The following is a 19,294-nucleotide window of genomic DNA, read 5'->3' as shown; positions in this document are numbered from 1 at the left end:
TGATGACATTGGCCGACAGCCGGTTTTGGGACAGAATGCTCTTTGTAATATTTAAATATATTGTTGTCAGGACTCATACAGTAATGCCTGTGGCAGAGGGTTTATTTGAATTTTTTTTTTTTTACGGTTTGTTTGCCTTTTTTGTATGTCACTCTAAGGTCCGGACAGTTATCCGGTATGACATTGGCTGTTTCTCAACATGCGTTCTTCAGCGATCTTGCATCCTTGTGTCCTCGCTCTATGTCATCATTAACAGTCCAAGTTCAATTCCAATTCTCAAGAGCGCAAATACATAGGACGCATGAAAATACCCAGATGAGTTCTTGATATCAAGGATGCATCGAGTGCAGACTTGCGCGTTGAAATCTGGGGAGGTCACGTGACCAACAGGAAGATCGCACACATCTCAATTCTCACAAGTGCGTTCTGTGTTCCGCGACCTTCTAAGTTCGCCCGGCAAGACCAGTCTCCACGAGAACGCAAGTCCGTTCTTTGCGTTCTTGGAATTGAGAAACAGCCAATATGTGACTATTGTCCCGTACACACTGCATATTAATTCGGTTGCCACTTCACATTTTAATGCTTAATCCTGTTCTGTACACACACAGTTCAGTAATTTACAGGACTGACAATCGCATTCTACAACCGAATAACTTACCTCAAAGATGAAAATATTGGGACCGGCACTTTATTAACACCAAAAACGTGATCGCTTCATGAGCCAAAAGCTATAAACGGTTAAGCGCCAAAACGTTATTTACGTACAAATAGACAAGAACCTGGCAACGCTGCAAGACTGAAGCAACCTCACAAAAGCGTACAATACACCAGTGGTTTTCAATCTTGTCCTAGGGGACCCACTGCCCTGCACATTTTGCATGTCTCCCTTATCTAACACACCTGATTCAGATCATCAGCTCATTAAGGGAGAGATCCATGAACAGAACTGGGTGTGTCAGTTAAGGGAGACATACAAAATATGCAGAGCTGTGGGTCCCATAGAACAAGATTGAAAACCACTGCAATACACAACGCCAAGATGGAGGTTTATGGCAAAACATAATGCTGTTAAATTATTTTGGTCAAAGCTGTGTTGCTATGGTTATTTCTGTGTCAATCATCACATTTTTGGGACTGAGTCTTAATCCGTACAGACATGAATCGAACATTCAGGGGATTCACTCCCGCATTTAAATGCGGTTGTCACGAAAGTTTGTAGTGTGTACGAGACAGTGTGTTCACAGACAGGACATGGTCACATATATCTGTATATGTGGGTAATTCAGAAAGCTGCTTTTTATATACACTATCAGCGGCCAGCTATATAATCTGCTTAAAATAGTTTTTATACTACATGTGACATTATTAGTGTTTGTCGCTCGTCTCTTTCCTAAATCTGGTTGTTCTAATAACAGATTTAAACAAATGAGACTGCAGTAAAGAGATCCACTGACTTCACTCCCATTGGTAGTCGCTGTTGAAAGTTGCCTATCATTTGCATAAAATTAAAATGTTCTCAGTTTTGTAATGTCTCTAGACACCCACTTCCTGTTGCCAATGGCTTATGTCACTGGAAGTAGCCAAACTTCTATTGTAGTGAATGGGATCATGTCTCTCTGTTTACTGGCAGTGTGAACCCAGCATAAATCATCTAATAGTTTTTAAGACTGATCTTACATTTTTTAATAAAGGTCTAATTTGAATCTAAAACATTGTTATTATACATTTTAAACCCTATAAAACCCTAATGTTTTTTTTGGAAAAAATAAGTTTAGCGGTGTTGCTTAAGGGTCAGTGAAATGTGAATGTGTGAGTTGTGGTTTATGTAGAGCAGACATTAGGCAGTGAAACATACAGATAGGTAAAGTAGTAACTTTGTGTGGATCGGTCTGTCCTCACATAGATCAATGAAGAAATCCACCGTGTACTCTGCAAGAAGCCAAATAAACAATCTGTGCCAGTGAGCTCGTGTTAAGTTTTTGTGCGTAATGAACACAAAGCTCTTTTGTGTTTGTCATTCATGCTTCATGAGCATCAGGACATCAGTGAGTGAAAGATCTGTTTGTGTCTGTACACTGACACGGTCAAGATGAGCGCACACACACACACACACACACACAGGTTCTCACAGTCTTAAGTTCTTACTGTGCATTTACACAAGATGCAAATGAAGCGAATAAATCAAGCTATTCGTGCGTAGTAGTTGGATGCTTAAACATTGAGTTAACTCGCGTCATTCGGCTCAATTTGCCGGCTTTAGCTAGCTTGTATATAGCTCCAATTGATTAAAGAGCGTTTTTTACAACTTGCCGCCTCACTCACTTTCTGCCAAGCAAGATCCTTTTAATTCCTGTTTCTATAAAAGTATGAAGTTTGTTGTACAGTTTCGTATTTCTGCCTTCGCTTGCTACATCATAATCACGTCACTACTACAGCAAGCTCCTGATTGGTTAAGGTAGAGTGAATATCCACTAAAGTTCAGATTTTTCAACTTACGCACTTGAAACGCCAGAAGAGCTCAATTGGTGATTCGGATGTCTATCACATCTTTGCATTGTTTTAACATGTAAATCACTCGTGCTTAATGCTTTATTCGCCTCTGGTGTGACTCTTCTGTAGCTACATCTTGTAAAATAGTCCCCAGCTATTAAAAGTTACCAAGGGAACTATTTTCAGGCACTGCGTAATATCATTGTGCATGTTTCACCCATGGTACGACAGCAAAGTCCTTTATTATTACGCCAGAATGGGAGTATAGTTCCTAGCCATATCGGCCTAGAAAATCACAACTTCTTGTTCTTAGTACACAATGTAACTACAAAAGAGACAAGTTTTAAATAGGAAAAATATCAGAATAATTTGCTTATTTTTGCTTGCGATGCTAATGGTCTAATCAGATTCAATTAATTATGCTAAGCTATGCTAAAAGTGCTAGCGCCAGACCTGGAGATTGGCCGAATGGATTCCAAAACACTACAAATCAATTATTTAACTTTATAAAAAAAAATGGAGTGTCCCTTTAAGTGCAATGTTAAAGTGATTGATGTAAATTGAAGAGATGTGAATGTCATGTGATCAGTAGTGTCTGTGTGTATCTGTTCACTATAGGCTGAGAATGAGAAGGATCATCGGGTACGGATGGGTGTTGGGAATGGTCTCCGTCAGGACGTGTGGAGAGAGTTTCACCGACGCTTTGGCGAAATCTGCATGTGTGAAATCTACGGCTCAACCGAAGGAAACCTGGTCTTCATGAATCACATTGGCAAGATCGGAGCCGTTGGACGATCCAATTTCTTATACAAGGTCAGTTCAGAAGTGAACGGCAGTAAACCCTCAGGTTAAAACAGGTTAACAAGGTTGTCAAGTTTAAAGTGCAAAATAACATGATCATTCAGGAAAAAAACCCTCATCAGCCTGTATAAACAAGTGTATAGATTTGTACATATTTGTAGAAGACATTGTGTAGTGATGCACTGAGTTCCAGTCAACACTGGGGTCAGATGGTCAATGACAGAGAGGATAAGAACAGAAATTTCAACCCTATGTTCCAGATTTAGTTTGAAACTCTGTACTGTTGAAGGGGGGGTTTAATGCCATTTCATCCATTCTAACACTAAGAGTTGTAACCCTCATGCTAAACATAAGCAAATTGTCAAGTATTTCTGGGCCAAACTCACGCCTCCTTTTTCTACAAGTTTCGGAAAGTTATTTTTCGAACGGGGGTATCCATTACAACTGATTGACCCCATATTCCTTTTATGGGAGTTTTTCCTCCTGCACTTTAAAGCCCTTTTCACACAGACATTCCGTAAAATACACGGAAAATGCATCCTGGATTTTTCCGGGATCCTTAGATTTTTTGTTCATTCACACTGCCATGATTAGCAGGCATCTGATGGTCGCGGAAAGACATACGACCTGTTGAAAGTCCCGCCCTCTCTTCTACGCAGCATCTGAAGTTTGCAAATTATTTATTATTTCTCTCTCCAGAAACAACTCGCGTGCATTTTTGTTTATGATAAGACTATAAAGGAGTGCGTGACGCGCCGTTCTATGCTGGTGAATGATCTCAGCTTCTGAGTGGATATTTGACGAGCTCCCTAATCTCTGCTTTGATACAGTTTTCAGACATTTCTCATCTTGATTGTTTATATGCATTTAAAACCCGCATTTTGAGGAGCTGAACGATATATCTTGTTTATTATAGTTAAAATGAGCATGTGACGCGATATTCTTTTATGCTGCTGAATGATTTCCGTTTCAACGCAGTAAGTGACGAGCTAACTTACCTGATATCTGCTTCAGTCCAGTTTGCTGACATTTCTCATTTGTGAATGTTGTAAATCCCTGATTTTAAAGAGTTGAACCAACTTCATGTTGCCATGACGCGCGTCCTCACTACGGCACGTGCGTCATTGTTTATGCGTCTCATATATAATTTCCTGATAACTGCTTCAATCTAGTTTGCAACATTTCTCGTGGTGAATATTTATATGCATGTTATCTCTCGTTGTAAGGAGCTGAATCATAACTTTTGTTGTGATGACGTGGGCGTCCTCACTATGACACGCCCATTACGGCATTCTTTCGGCTTTTTGTTCACACAGAGGGTTTTCCGTGTATCTAACTAGGTCCTCTTTCCGGCAACGATCCCAGAAGATTAACAGGATGAGTTTGTGTTCACACAGACGCTTGTCTGGCAATTTTACGGGTATTTTCTGGGACCAAAGGTCTGTGTGAATGTGGTTTTAGTGAGAGCAAGAACGCGCAACAGCACGCAACAACTTGGTTCATGGTTCGACAAAAGAAGTGTGTTTGTGGATGTTAGGAGAAGAAAACCTTATTTAGTTTTTCATGTCTTAAGACAACAGGGGATGTGGTTAGTTTTTCCCAGACAGCAACGTAATTGTGAATAGGTGTATGTTTGTTCCCTGGATGCATTTCGGAGAGTATTGCTTTACAAACAAGGCTCAGTTGGATGCCGCATTTGGCACTTGTTTACAACTGATGGAGCGGTCCCAACTTTAAAAGATCCTGTTTAGGAGTCGCAACCACAGGCGAAAGTAAATCAAAATATCACGTGTTTTGTTTGCAATCGGTGCATATGTGCATATGATATAAACAACACCAACAACAGCAAACATTTTCAGCTTCAGTTGGAATTTTACTGCACTTACATGCAAAAAACACATCAAGATTTACACATTTTTTTATTAAAATAGCGGATAAATATACCCCATTGACAGATTTTTTTCTTGTTTTATTCACAAAATCACTAAAATGTGATATTTTTGGTCTAAAAACTAGACTTATGTTCTTGGGTCGTTTTGCTCATCAATTTAAGAATTTTTAGATATTTTTATTTTTTTTTGTATTTTTTTCTTGTTTTCAGTAAACATATCTAAAAAGTCTTAATTTAAGATGTATTTTCTTGATGAGCAAACTGACCTAGGAAATAAGTCTAGTTTTTAGACAAAATATACAATTTAAGTGAATTTGTGCTTAAAACAAGCAAAAAAATCTGATTATACTGTATATCTGAAATACTAAGTAAGAAAGTCATTTTTGCAGTGTAAAAACAAAGTTTTTATTTAAGTTTGATTTCCATCAATGTCACAGCTGTTAGATTAGTATCTAAAGGCTGCGCGTCCTCGTAACTCTTCAGCTCCGCCCACCGTACGCCTTCAAGTGTTCATTTGTCTTTCTCCAAAAAACTGGAATGGCCGTTCTGTCTCTTTATAATCTGACAACACAAAGACTCTTTGGACATATGATGGATGAAGTACTACTCTATAGGTAACCAAGATTAACATTAGATTGGCAAAAACGGTGTGTTATGTGAGCTTTAAAAATAAAAGTTTTGCTTGTAAGGTGTCTTATATATCAATGCTTATATTATTTCTTATAATCAGACACAGCAGGAAAATACAATGTTAAAGTTACAGTCCAGAAATAACTTTTAAACTTAAATCAAAGAGTTTATGGGACAGTTTCCCAGAAAGAGTTTGGATTATTCCAGGACTAGGCCTTAGTTATGTTAGGACATTTAAATAATTTTACAAACATACCTTACAAAAACAATTCTGATGTGCATCTTGAGACAAAACAATGGATATATGTTATGATGTGTCAATGGAAGATGTTTTTAAATGAAGGCAGCTCAAACATGCATTTTAGTCTGGGACTAGGATAGGCCTGTCCGGGAAACAGCCCCTAAATGTCATATCCTAGTCCCAGACTGAAATGCATGTTTAAGCTGCCTTCATTTAAAGACGTCCTGCACTGACATATCTTAACATATATCAGTAGCATTCTTTCGGTTTAATATGCATACCAGTATTGGTTTTGTAAGGTTCATTGTAAAAACTACTTAAATATCCTAATATAACTAAGGCCTAGTCCTGTCTGGGAAATTTCCCCTATGTGTGTTACTGCTCATGGGCTCAAGAGTTTACTCTCATTCTAATTCAAAACAACTTTTTATTTATAGGCCTATGCCAGCATTTCCCATCTCCAGGGTAGATCATACACTTTGAGCTATAATCTGTTTAAATAGGACATATCATGATGTTTAAGTGCTATAATTGGGTCCCCAGTGTTTCTTTTAACCTAGAAAATGTGAAATAGATCAACCCAGTAACTTGGTTTTAGTAAACCATTATTTGCAAGCAAGTGAAAAAATAGGTCATGGAAATTTGGCTCCCCTTGTTATGTCAGAAGGTGATAAAACTGCCCCTTAATCTGCACTATTCACTAGTAATAGATCCAAATTGACCTTTGAATTGAACTGTGAAATGGTCTGTAAGATGGGTCATCAGCGCCTTAGGAAACTTGCCAAATTTCACATTGACAAACACATGTTGAAGAACAAGAACTCCTTAAACCAAAATGTTAAGTGTGCAAGTAAGATAATAGGAGTAAAGAGGATATATTTCATCAGCTGTGTTTTTAAAACGGACTGGAATTTTGTTTGTTTTGGCAGATGCTTTTTAAATATGATTTGGTGAAGTATGACATGATCAGAGATGAGCCTGTGCGAGATCAGAACGGATTCTGCCAACGGGTTGAGAAAGGTGAGCACAGATGAGATCTTGTTTCATTTAAACATAAGATGCTGCAGTTGTGTATTTTTTATTCAACCATACCAAGACAAGCAAGTCATTTTAGGAAAAGTATCCAAAGCAAAGTTTATACGCATTTGAGACATGAGTTATATAAGTGCAATATAGATGTTTTAACGACAACAACATGAACAAACATTACTGCCTTTGTGGCCCAAACTTATGGTAGACTTCTGCAAAACTTCATTAACAACAGAGTCCCTTTAGATTTTTTGATTGCAAGCAAAATAAATAACCAGGAATTGCATTAACTACAAAGTTAAAACTATGTTTAGTAACCATTACTATTTAAAGGTATTGCAGAGGATTTTCTTTTTCCGGGTGGATCATCAAGACTAAAATCAAGAAAATCCTCCGCTATACCTTTAAGGTTACTTAAACTACCAGAACCGCTAAGATAATAGTGTTTTTCTACAGACCAGTGTGGCCGGTTGCATTAACTGTTTAGACTAGTTTTACAAGTTAGTCATGGATTTGTTTTCTTCAAAACGTATCACACATTAAAATGTAGACTGATTTCATATCAAACCAAAAAGTACACTGCAAAAAAAAATGACTTTCTTACTTAATATTTTTTTTTTGTCTTGTTTTCAGTAGAAAATAGAAGTATTTTCTTGATGAGCAAATTACCTAAGAAAATAAAACAAGAAAAAAAATCTGCCAATGTTTTTTTGCTTGTTTTAAGCACAAATTTGCTTAAATTTGATATTTTTTGTCTAAAAACTAGAGTTATTTTCTTAGGTCATTTGCTCATCAAGAAAACACATTTTGATTTAAGAATTTTTATATATTTTTACTGAAAACTAGACAAAAAGTAAGAAAGTCATTTTTTGCAGTCTAAAACTGATTAGCTTTAAGTAATTGCAAGTTGGTCAGACTAATTCTTAAGACTAGGCTTACCTTAAGTCTTAACTTTCCAACTATGTTTATGCAACTGACCCCTGTCTGATTTACCAGTGATCAGTCAGCTATACATCTTTGATTATCTAGTCGAGGCTTACGTTACTGTGATAAATTATTGTATCCAATGCAACTTAGCAACTTGTGTAGAAATCAGTTTCTGCTATTATCTGTCGATTATCATGAGTTTGTTACCTGTAATGAATTGAGTGCTTGCCTGGCTGCCAAACCTCTCTTCACACAGCAGTGATCCATGCTCGCCGTCAGGTTTCATCCAACAACAAAACAACTTGAACCCAACTTCAGTCTACTCATCACCTTAACTTTTACTGCTTTTGTAGTCGGCACCATATTACTAGCCACTAACTAAACCGATAAACAAGCACAAACCGGAAGTTAATTTTGTTCCAGGTGCGTAACCGTCATGCCTGTCCGATGAAACCATCTATAGAAGTTATAAAAATATAAGTTAGAAAAAGCTGCCTGTCTTAACCAAACTAACTGACATTATTTGTCAACATTATTTTAATAAATAAATATAATTGAATTGATGTGAAGCAACACTAGATGAATTAAAGCAACACTATGTAGTTTCCATGTAAAAATGACTTACAGCTCCCCCATGTGGTTGAAAAGCGCAACAGTGCCTGGTATTAGACACTCTTCTGCAGGCAGGGGGAGGGGCGGGGCTGTGTTTCCTACCCTCCACCGCCACTTTCTGAGTGTGCTTGTAGCAGCTAGGAGGCTTCTCAGGTTGCAGCAACAGTACAATTTGTCCAGTTAAAAGTTGTTCTATCACTGAAATAATTTTAGAGACATTATTTAAAGGTAAAAAAACTACATAGTGTTGCTTTAAAGGGTAATGAATGATAATTTATCACAGTTGTGATTGCACAGATAGATAAACCCCTGATGATTGTTGTTTTATTTGTATGGTTATGATCAGGTGAAACAGGACTGTTACTGTCTAAGATCTGCTCTCAGAGTCCGTTCTTCGGTTACGCTGGCAGCAAACAGTTAACGGAGAAGAAGATCCTGCGAGATGTGTTTGTTAAAGGAGATGCTTACTTTAACACCGCAGACCTGATGGCTGAGGATGAGAACTTCATTTGCTTCAAGGATCGAGTAGGAGACACTTACAGGTACAGACTTGTTTACAGATGGAAGCTGTTTTCATACAGTATATAATCATCATGGGTCATTAATTTTGGGACTCTGTTATTATTTCTAGATGGAAAGGTGAAAATGTGGCGACCACTGAGGTCACAGAGATTCTTGGACAGGTGGATTTTATTCAGGAGGTGAATGTGTATGGAGTCCAGGTGCCAGGTACTGATCAAACCACATCAACACTAAAAGAAAAACAGTCTTTAAACAAATGTATTAATAACTAAAGAACAATAATTCAACAAAAATCTGTAGGTTTCATGTGATTTTTTTTTTTTGTGTAGTAATCTCTCAGTATGGCAAAGAACTACAATGTAGTTTATTCATCTGATATTGTGTTGTCACTGGATCGCTCCATTACAGAAAATATACAGCACAAAGTATACAGACCCCCTTGACAATACATTAATCTACTCTCATTATAACAAAGTGAAAACTGATTTTTAGGAAAACCTGAAATATGACATCAGACCCTTTACAACAACACTTAAACTTTAGCTCAAGTGCCTCTCATTTCTCTTGATGGTTGCTGACTGGAGTTTACCTGTGATGGGTTAAATTCATTGGAGATGATTTGGAAAGGCACTCATACACATCGCTACAGAAGGTCTAACACAGGGGTGTCAACATGCGGCTTATATTATTTCTTATAATCAGACACAGCAGGAAAATACAATGTTAATGTTACAGTCCATGTATACAAAAGAGATATCCCACACACTAATAACTTGCAAAATATAAAAATAATTTATTGCGACGTTTCAATCGTAAGATCTTCTTCAGGCATATGAACATGATAATGGTATCACAAAGTACTAAACTTTGCGGGATACGGCCCGCAAAGGTGTCCAATCTGGCCCGCTGTTGATTTATTCAGTATTATTAAATATTAAATACATATTTTAAAAACCCTTTTAGGCGGGTGTCTAGTTCGTTTTTAATATGAGAGACTTGCGGAAAGCAGCAAAACGCGGAACATAGACTAAACACGGTGCCCAAAAATCTTGCCGTTTTAATGTTACCGCTCCGCTAAAGATCCACCGATTCTGGTAATCCACTTCCGTGTTTTTCCGCCCGCTCCGCAGCATCTCTGTGTCCACTCTCTGCCTGGAGAGCGAAGACGACAGTTTCCGAAATTCGTTGCATTAACAGGTAGATTCATTACATTATATCAGTTGTTAAACCGCAGAATTAGTAATTTGTAAGTATGTTTATGTATTTCTTCCGGTAATGATTTGCTGTCAGTGTTCAAAAAGTGCTAACAACTTAGCAAGCTAACAAAAACAAAATATCCACAATGCTTGTCTAATCGATTTAATGTTCCCGATCAGATCTAAGTTAAAATAAACACTAAATTTGCTGTTGTTGGCACACTTTGTAGACAAAAAATACAAAAAACACCAATGCCTTCAGAAAATAATGACAGAGAACGGAAAGAGAGGCTTTTAGCAGCAGTTCAACATTACAAACATGGATTCAAAGCTCCATCAAGCCAGCAGGTAAATCAGATTGAATATTTAGCAGATTGTCACACTTTAATTCTTGTTATTATATTTCCCATTATAATCACATGTCTAAGTTGATGCTAGTAATATAACACATAATATTTATAATACTTTATAAAAACCATAAGTACCACCCCCCTTAGTGCCATTTTTGGTTTGGGCCACTGCCCCATCTAGCATTATCATTTTCTAAATGACTGTTCTCATTACAAATATATTCCAAAGAAAAGTGAATGGTTTATAAATAATTTAGGCATTAAGGCAAAAGAAGTTAAATTAAAGCTTTTCAACCTATAAGGCCAGTGGGTTTTGTTCAGATGTAAATTTGTGTGTATAATATGTACAGTATGAGTGTGACCTTATGAAATGTAGTTTTCACAGAGCTGTGTGTTTCTCTGTTTTTCTTGCTAAACAAACAAATTAATTGGTTTGTTTAGTTAATTTTAACACACAATTATCAGCACACTAAGGTTTAAAAAAATTATCCGGCCCGCACTTCGTGGCATTATTTACCATCCGGCCCGCAGCCTAAAATGAGTTTGACACCCCTGGTCTAACAGCTGCATATCAGAGCAAAAACCAAGCCATGAGATCACAGGATCTGCCTGCAGAGCAAAGTACAGAGATCTGTTTAATGAAAACCTGTCCTACTTCAGACTGAGTTGAAGGTTTAACCAACTAACAGGACAATGACCTTAAGCACACAGGCAAGAGTCAAGACAATACAGGAGTGGTTTAGGGACGACAATGTGAATGTCCACAGACAGAGCCCCATTAAACATCTCTGGAGAGAATTAAAAATGGCTGTCATACAACCTGACAGAGCTTGAGAGGATTTGTAAAGAAAATATCACAGTCCAGGTGTTCAAGGCTTGTTGTGTCATTCAAAAAGCCTTGAGGCTGTAATTGCTGCCAAAGGTGCTTCAGCTAAGTACTGAGTACTTATGTCAATATTTCAGGTTTTTCTTTGTATAACAATTACAAACATTTCTGACATACTATTTAGTGCAGATTAATAAAAAAATTAATTCAAGGCCCGGTTTCACAGACAAAGCTTAGTTAAAGCGAAGATTTTTAAGCATTTTTTTTATAAACATGTCTTCAAAAAATACATTACTGGTATTTTAAGTAATTTAAATACCAGTATTTAGGCAAATCAATGATCCGATTTCATGTTTTCATTTGTTTTAAGAGTGTTAAAAGCAGAGTTGTATAGTACTTAAGTATTTTTACTTTCTACATAAAAGTAAATTTTCAACTATCAGTAGACAGCCGTTTTCTGTTCTCTCCAGAGATGTTGGATGTCATACTGCAGGTAACATTTGCATAGCACCGCCCTAATGTATGCAAAGATAGAGGTGTAACCGTTGGTGCCGCCATGTCGTGGAGATGCTGTGTTTGGCCTTTCAATAGAGGGAACATTAAGAAATCAATGGTTACGTTTTATTTACAACACTGTTTCCGAACAGTACAGCTCAAATGTTTGATTGTGTGCTGCCATTTTATGGAGGACCGTTTTCTTGAAAAGTACTGGATGAGCACAAAGGCTTTGTCTAAAAAGTGGCGCAATTCCAACTTTGCAACTACAATCTGGCTCCTTGATTCACATCCTGTTAGTAGTCTATGTTTTCATATTAAAATAATTTACTACTGACGATTAGGGATGTCACAGTAACAAAAATTTAGGAGTCCGGTGGCTAATACCACAAAAGATGCACGGTATTTGGTACTAAAGTCGGTACCACAGTGTGTAAAAAAAAAAGAACAATTATACTTACACTTTTTTTTTTATTAAAACATTTCAACATTATAGGAAACTTTTAAGAGCTTTTGTTTAGGTTGTCTGTGTTAATGTTTGTTGACTTTTCTCCTCCTCTGGCTGATACTGGCAAAAAGAGAGCGAATAAGAAAGATATTTTATTTATTAAACATACTTTCTGACAATAGTCCCTTTCACACATACAGTCTTTACTGGTAATTTACTGGTAAATTGCAGTTAACAGATCATGTGTGAACAGAACCTTTCCGGTAAATCAGTGCTCCCAATTTACCAGTAAGACAGGTTGTAAGATTACCAGTAATTTACCGGTAAGCGCTATGTGTTAACGAAAAATATAGGATTACCGGCATTTAGAACGGACGACGTCAGACCGCGCTGACAGCTTCGGGCCAATCATAATGATTTAAAACAGATGACGCGTTTACGCCCAGATTGTTTACGGACGTTTCCACACATGCGGTGCTTGAAAGTCGAGCACACCTGAAGTTTACGTCCACATTTCTTCACCAAAGTTGTTTAAAACATCTTACCACCTACTTGTCGAATTGCCGACGTCCTTAGCACGCCCTATGTGAAGCCTAATGTGCAAAAAGTACTGTTGTTTAAAACGCCATCGGTTTGACGTCGCCTCATGCAATGTTGTTTGGTCATGAGCAACTTCGCGACTGTCAGAGTTTACCACAGACGTGAAAACAACAAAATACGGACCGTGGATATGAACGACGTGGACTGTTTACAAATACAACACTGAGCTCGCCGCGCGCCACAGGTACTTCCGCTTTCTCAACGAATTTACCGGTATTTTGATACTGATGTGTGAATGATGTCTTACTGGTAAAAAGACGGAATGTCACTGCGTGTGTGAACAGCACATTTTTGTATTTACTGGTAAATTCATTCTGGTAAATTCATGGTAATTTACCAGTATTACTGTGTGAAAGAGGCTAATGACTAATAAATCCGCTAAGGCTACAGGTGCTAAGGTGCCCTCATAAACACATACGCACGCACACACAAACTCTGAATGAAACATTAGTTTGATATCATTCACATGGATAAAAATGTTATTATTATTATCCCTTAACATTTTAAGAACTATTTAATGCAGTGACATTAGACTACATTTTGCTGACAGGATGCCTAAACGGTGAGGCATGGTAGATAGATATAATGTTGTAAATGCAGGTTCATTAACAAATAACTGACTAACACAAAACATTATATCTAGCACAGTGTTTCCCAGCCTTTTTAGCCCCAAGTACCCCCACAGCCCTATCAGTATGGCTCAAGTACCCCTTCATCGAAACTAAACCAAAGTTGTGTTTTAAAGACAAATAATTAGTCATATTAATTAAATGACTGATGAAGCAAGTTTATTTCAACAAACCACCATCATTGCGATCAGTGTTTGCATTTTATCAGCTCATTTGCATTTTAAAAGACACAAAAACGGCACATTTTTGCTCAGGCCTACAAAATGGCAATATGACATGCTATTATTAATTATCTGTAGGGTGTTTTAAGATAAAACTTCATACGGACTCTGGGAACCTCAAAGACTTATTTTACAAATTAAAATTTTTCATCATATGACCCCTTTAAGGGCCACATTTACTAACAGCTTGCACAAACCGTTATTATGGCATTAAATAACGACTGAACGTACTAAAGACACGCAGTGGATATTTAGCTCTAAAAAATGTGTTTTTTTGCGACCTTATTGCATATGCATTTGTGGAAGTTTTCCTTTTAGAAGCAACATAAAGGAAGGCAAGTATTCAATTTTGCCAGAGGAACATACTTTTTTTTTAATATAGTTTGCCAAGCCATGCTATGTTTAAGTTGCTGGCGAAAAGAGAAGTCGTCACGAGGAGAAGTCAAATCAGGTGTTTCAAAACGTCATCTTTTACCCTTCATCTTTCGTCCCCCAGTTCTTTTTAGTGTACTTTTACTTAGCTGGAATTTCACACTCTGTCTCTTAATTGCGACCCTGTACTAATTTGCGCTGCTCTAATAGATTGCAATGGTCATTATAGAAATGTGTTTATGTCATTATTGTCCCTGTGTATTTTATTTGCTCCTTTGTAGTAAATCACACGCAAATTTTCCACTCCGGCGCTTGTTTGGAATTGAGCTAAATTTACTAAAATCTCAGTTTAAGTTACTGATAATTAAAGTGTGCAAATAACTTAAAGTATTCTGTTTAAATATAAAGAGAAAATGTGTTGAAATGAAAAGCCATCATACGGGACAAAATATGTTAGCCAAAAACAATGCAAATGTTTTTTGCGTCATTTGAAAATGCATTGGCAGCAGAAATGAATATTATTTGAACAATATTTATAGTTAATAAACTTAGTGTCTTTAGAAAGTATTCAGATTCATTGAAAATATTCAGATCGTTCTTGAGTTGGACATAATATTAATGATAAGATTAATATTAATAATAAGATTAAAATTACATTTTAAAGTAGTCCTTTTTACAATGCTTTCCTCACAAAAATCAATCTTAGGTCAATGACTGGACAAACGAAAGACATTTTTATTAAAAGTAAATGAGATCAAAGCAAGATCTAAATCTTTTTGCATACCCCCTGGAAACTCTTCACGTACCCCGGTTGGAAATCACTGATCTAGCATAAAGTTGGGTGGTCATTAATGCCAGCTGCCTCAAACAAACATAATATAGGGTCTGGGTTTCAGTATAAAATTTAAGTTTTACCTTTTGTATATGATGTTACTATGAATCAAAACTCATCTTGAATTCTTTAAAGAGATCCGGGTGTCTGTCTTTAAGGAGCATTGCCAAATTCTGTGTTTGATAGCGACTAGGCTTCATTACGTCATAACTGTTTTGAAACGTTTCGAAAATCTGATGATTCACCACTAGGGGGATTTGTAAAAAAGTGTAAAATGTTTGGACAGAACTGCTTTTATACTATTTTGACCAGCAGGTGTCACAAGCGTGTTTGGTGTTTCGAATGCTTCGAAAAACTGAATCAATTTTGATGGGAGAAACAAAGCTTTATGAAACTTCGAATCAATTGAACCAATTGCTTAATTGCTTCGAAGCTTCAAAAAGCTTTGTTTCTCCCATCCACTAATAGCGACATCCACTAATGTGCTTGTAGGGACTAATAGTTGGAGGGACTGGCGGTAACGGTTATCGCTTGACGGAAGGCTTGTCTGAAGCGTGGCCAACAGCCAATCACAGTGGCCGCTACACAAGCTCCGGTCTTCCATAAATGTAGTTGGCTGGCTCTGTCTAGGTTATTTGCATAAGTCAATCTGATTGGCTGACGCATGTGTTGCCGCTTGAAAAGTTGAGAAATGTTCAACTTCTGCCGCGAGCAACGGTACTGACGCGGCGCCGACGGATCCACAATTCAGTTCGGCAATGCATGACGTCACCCATTAAAAGTGAATGGGAAGCGTCAACGCTTACGCCCTGCCTTGGTACCTCTGGTACTGCAGAAAACAAGTACCGTCATGTAAAAAATAAATAATGGTATCGACTTGGTACCGAAGTATTGGTTCTCGTAACATACCTACTGACGATTCAAACATGAGTTTGGAGCAGTGCACAGTAGCGCTTGCATAAGGAGAATCACATTTCTGTTGACGCCCTTGAGGTATTCAGCCAATCAGAACACAACGCGCTTTCTCAGAATGATGAGCTTTGTAGAAATCGTATTGTTTCAGAAAAGCCGGGTTAAAGAGGAGCAACAATACCGTATGGTATGTGGAAAATAATGTTAAAACTTTGAATAACGCCAAATATATGTGCTTTTTAGAAAGATAAAAAACTAAAAAAGTGAAGGGGGTCTAAATACTTTCTGAATGCACTGAAAGCTTTTAAAGTAAACACAGCTCACTAGGGTGTGAGGAGACACTCATGCCCACCCTTCAGACCACCAGCGACTAGCAGTAGCAGAGTGACGTGATCTCATTTATTTCAAAGGAAGCTTGTCTTCCAGCGACACGAGCAACAGTGACCATTGACGACCGGATTGGGTGTATCCAGCACCACGCCAAAGTTGAGAAACGTTTAACTTCATGCAAACGATCAGCAGTCTGAGTTCTTGTCATCCGTCTCTCATCAGTTACTGGAGTGGATGGTACTCATTTGTTAATGACAACCAGATTTAGAAAAGCATCCCATTCCCAACGATCTCATTGAAAGAGACGGGTGACACATAGCCATGAAATCACTGCCTGGTTTTGGTTTCCTGAACCCAGCAGGATTGGGTTCACAAGAATGAGACAAGATTTTTACAATTTTAAAATGATAAAATATATAAAAGGAAAACTGATATATATATATACATTTGAAATGTTTTAACTAATCTAGTTCTCCTTCCTTTTTCCTTCCTAATTCTCCTTCCTTCTCTTCCTGCTGATATGGGATGTTGGTTAAAGGGATATATTTAAGGGTTTATGGCAGCACTGCTGTGTAACTGGACTAATTGTTAAAATATATCTTTGGTTCTATCAGACTGTTTTAAATGAATCAGACTTGATTTGTTTTGTTTTTAGGAAGTGAGGGTCGAGCTGGAATGGCTGCGATCATTTTGAGACCTGACTTGATATTTGATGGAAAGAAACTCTTTGATTACATCATGAGAGAACTTCCAGCTTATGCTCGACCTCTCTTCATTAGACTACAGGTACAATAAAAACACTACTGACGAAAATATTAACACACATTTAATCTTAAAGTCTTCTTATTAATAAGCTCACAGCGGGTCACTTAAACACAAATGCCTCTCGTTTATTAAATATTAAAACACTGATAAATCATTTTAAATGCTTCCAGTCATTCAGACAGATTAATAATATTATATCTTGACTGTTGAGTGGAAATATTTCTACAGTGAAGAGATTGAAATAATGAGAATAAAGCTGGAGTCTAATGTGTGTTATAGTCAATTTCAAAGTTCATTTATCAGTTCTGCATTATGAAGTTAGCAGTGAAGTCAAGTGAAAGTACTGTACTGCAGACTACAGCGCCATCTACTGGAGTTTATTTGTGTTGCAACTAATTACTTTCACACTAAGATCCTAACTATGACATTTAAAAACTGTTTAGAAGTGCTGGATGGTTTGCTCTACAAACAATTTCTCCTTGTAAAACTAATGATAAAGTGAATGAATATCATAAGAGCAGTCAACATCACTGAAGTGTTTTTAATGAAGTTTTAAAAGTAGGCTTTGTAGGACCTTAAACATTCAAACCAATCCTCATTTCCTCCTCCTCATCTTCTCATCTCCTCCTTCAGTGCTCTTTATCTTCACCTGTGCAGCTCTATTTGCAGCAGTTAAACTTGGGATTTGGGCCGAGCTTTGGGTTCGAACACAACAAGCCAAGTTTATTTACCAGGAATTAATAAAAAACTGAATGAGCAGGCAGGCAATCTTGTGAAAGTTACTTGTCCAGTGATGGAGATGTTTGAATGATGGGAATGAATCATTGATAACATGACTGCTACTCAAAAGTTTATCTGAACTTACAGATATTTGACTATTGTCTTCCAGCTCTGATTATAAATAAAGAGATCATCTGACTTACATCGCATTAGAATAATCTTTTGTCTTTACATTTTGCCTGCAATATATGTTAATGTCATATGAAATGAAGTCTGGATGGAGTTTGTTTAATGTGTGATTTGTGTTTGTGTAGGAGTCTATGGAGATGACCAGCACATTTAAACAGCAGAAGTTTTCTCTGGTGGAGAGCGGCTTTAATCCCTCAAACATCAATGATCCAATTTACTTTCTGGACTACACAGAAAACAGCTATATTCCTCTGACCAGCTCTGTCTATGATAGTATATTACAAGGTCAGAGGAAACTATAGTGGAAACCATTGAGAAGTGATTTCATCATGATGATAATGAACTCAATGAATTATTAATTCCTCATCTCTCTGTGAGCTTCAGACCGTGTCATTTAGTAAATATATAATAAGTATTTACAAAAGAGTCATGATGATGAAGAGTCTGGAGCTGAACACAGCAAACGTTATAAATGTTGTTAGAGAAATGTTTGTTGTGGCCTATGAAGGAAATCTGTTTTGAGATTTGGTGAAGTTAAAGGTTTATATCTGATATATGTGTGCTATGTGTTGTGCTGAAACACTTAAACTGTGCCTTTACTTTATTATAATTTACAATTAAATCACTCTCAAAATGACATTTTATTTCAAATAAGAGTTGATAAAAAACATGCCATTAAGTGCTAATTTCTGAAGCTGGGACACAGCTTGACTGTTCTGAGATCAGACCTGTGTAATTGTTTGTATTTGAATGAATATGACAAATATATCAGCCATTTTGAGATATACTGCTGCTGCTCATTTTTGTAATACAGACAAAAACACATTTTGAATATTTTAAATACACACTGACTGAAGTCTGACTTTAACTCAATCTGTTGTTTTTTTGTATGATATGGATGAGAAGGATGAGGTTTCTTTGTTTTAAACATCATTGTAAGTTTTATATTTTTGATTTTTAAATTATTCTGCTTAGTTTTGAGTTTCACTGTGAATTGTATTTTTTTAATGCAATGTAATAACTTCACTCACTGAAGTGAAACAATGGTATGCAATGCTGTCAGGTCAGATTTGTAATAATAAATGCTGCTTTTGTTTATGTGCATTCAGTTGTTTACAATCAAGTTAAACCTGTGAAAATGACTTAATAACAGAACAAACTCGTTGAGTTACATCATAATCTTTGTTACCTCGAGAGCACACTTAATAAAGCTAAAGTCTTTTTAAGATCAATCTTTGACCTTTCTTATCTTGTACTGTTGTTCAT

At 36.9% G+C, this 19,294-nt stretch overlaps 1 protein-coding gene across 1 annotated transcript in view; it reads left to right on the top strand.

The window, feature by feature from the left end:
* slc27a6 (solute carrier family 27 member 6) overlaps positions 1-19,260 on the top strand; it is a 28,058-nt gene extending 8,798 nt beyond the window's left edge. Inside the window, exons 5-10 of the mRNA XM_065240414.2 lie at positions 3,109-3,303; positions 6,983-7,073; positions 8,968-9,163; positions 9,253-9,350; positions 17,010-17,140; positions 18,154-19,260. Of these exons, the coding sequence (XP_065096486.1) occupies positions 3,109-3,303; positions 6,983-7,073; positions 8,968-9,163; positions 9,253-9,350; positions 17,010-17,140; positions 18,154-18,330 (888 nt within the window). The 3' untranslated portion in view covers positions 18,331-19,260. The remainder of the gene's footprint in view (positions 1-3,108; positions 3,304-6,982; positions 7,074-8,967; positions 9,164-9,252; positions 9,351-17,009; positions 17,141-18,153) is intronic.
* Positions 19,261-19,294: the final 34 nt, after the last annotated feature.

Source organism: Paramisgurnus dabryanus, chromosome 11 (assembly GCF_030506205.2).
Source record: "Paramisgurnus dabryanus chromosome 11, PD_genome_1.1, whole genome shotgun sequence".
Taxonomy (NCBI): Eukaryota; Metazoa; Chordata; class Actinopteri; order Cypriniformes; family Cobitidae; genus Paramisgurnus; species Paramisgurnus dabryanus.
This window is presented reverse-complemented; position numbering and strand designations above follow the sequence as displayed.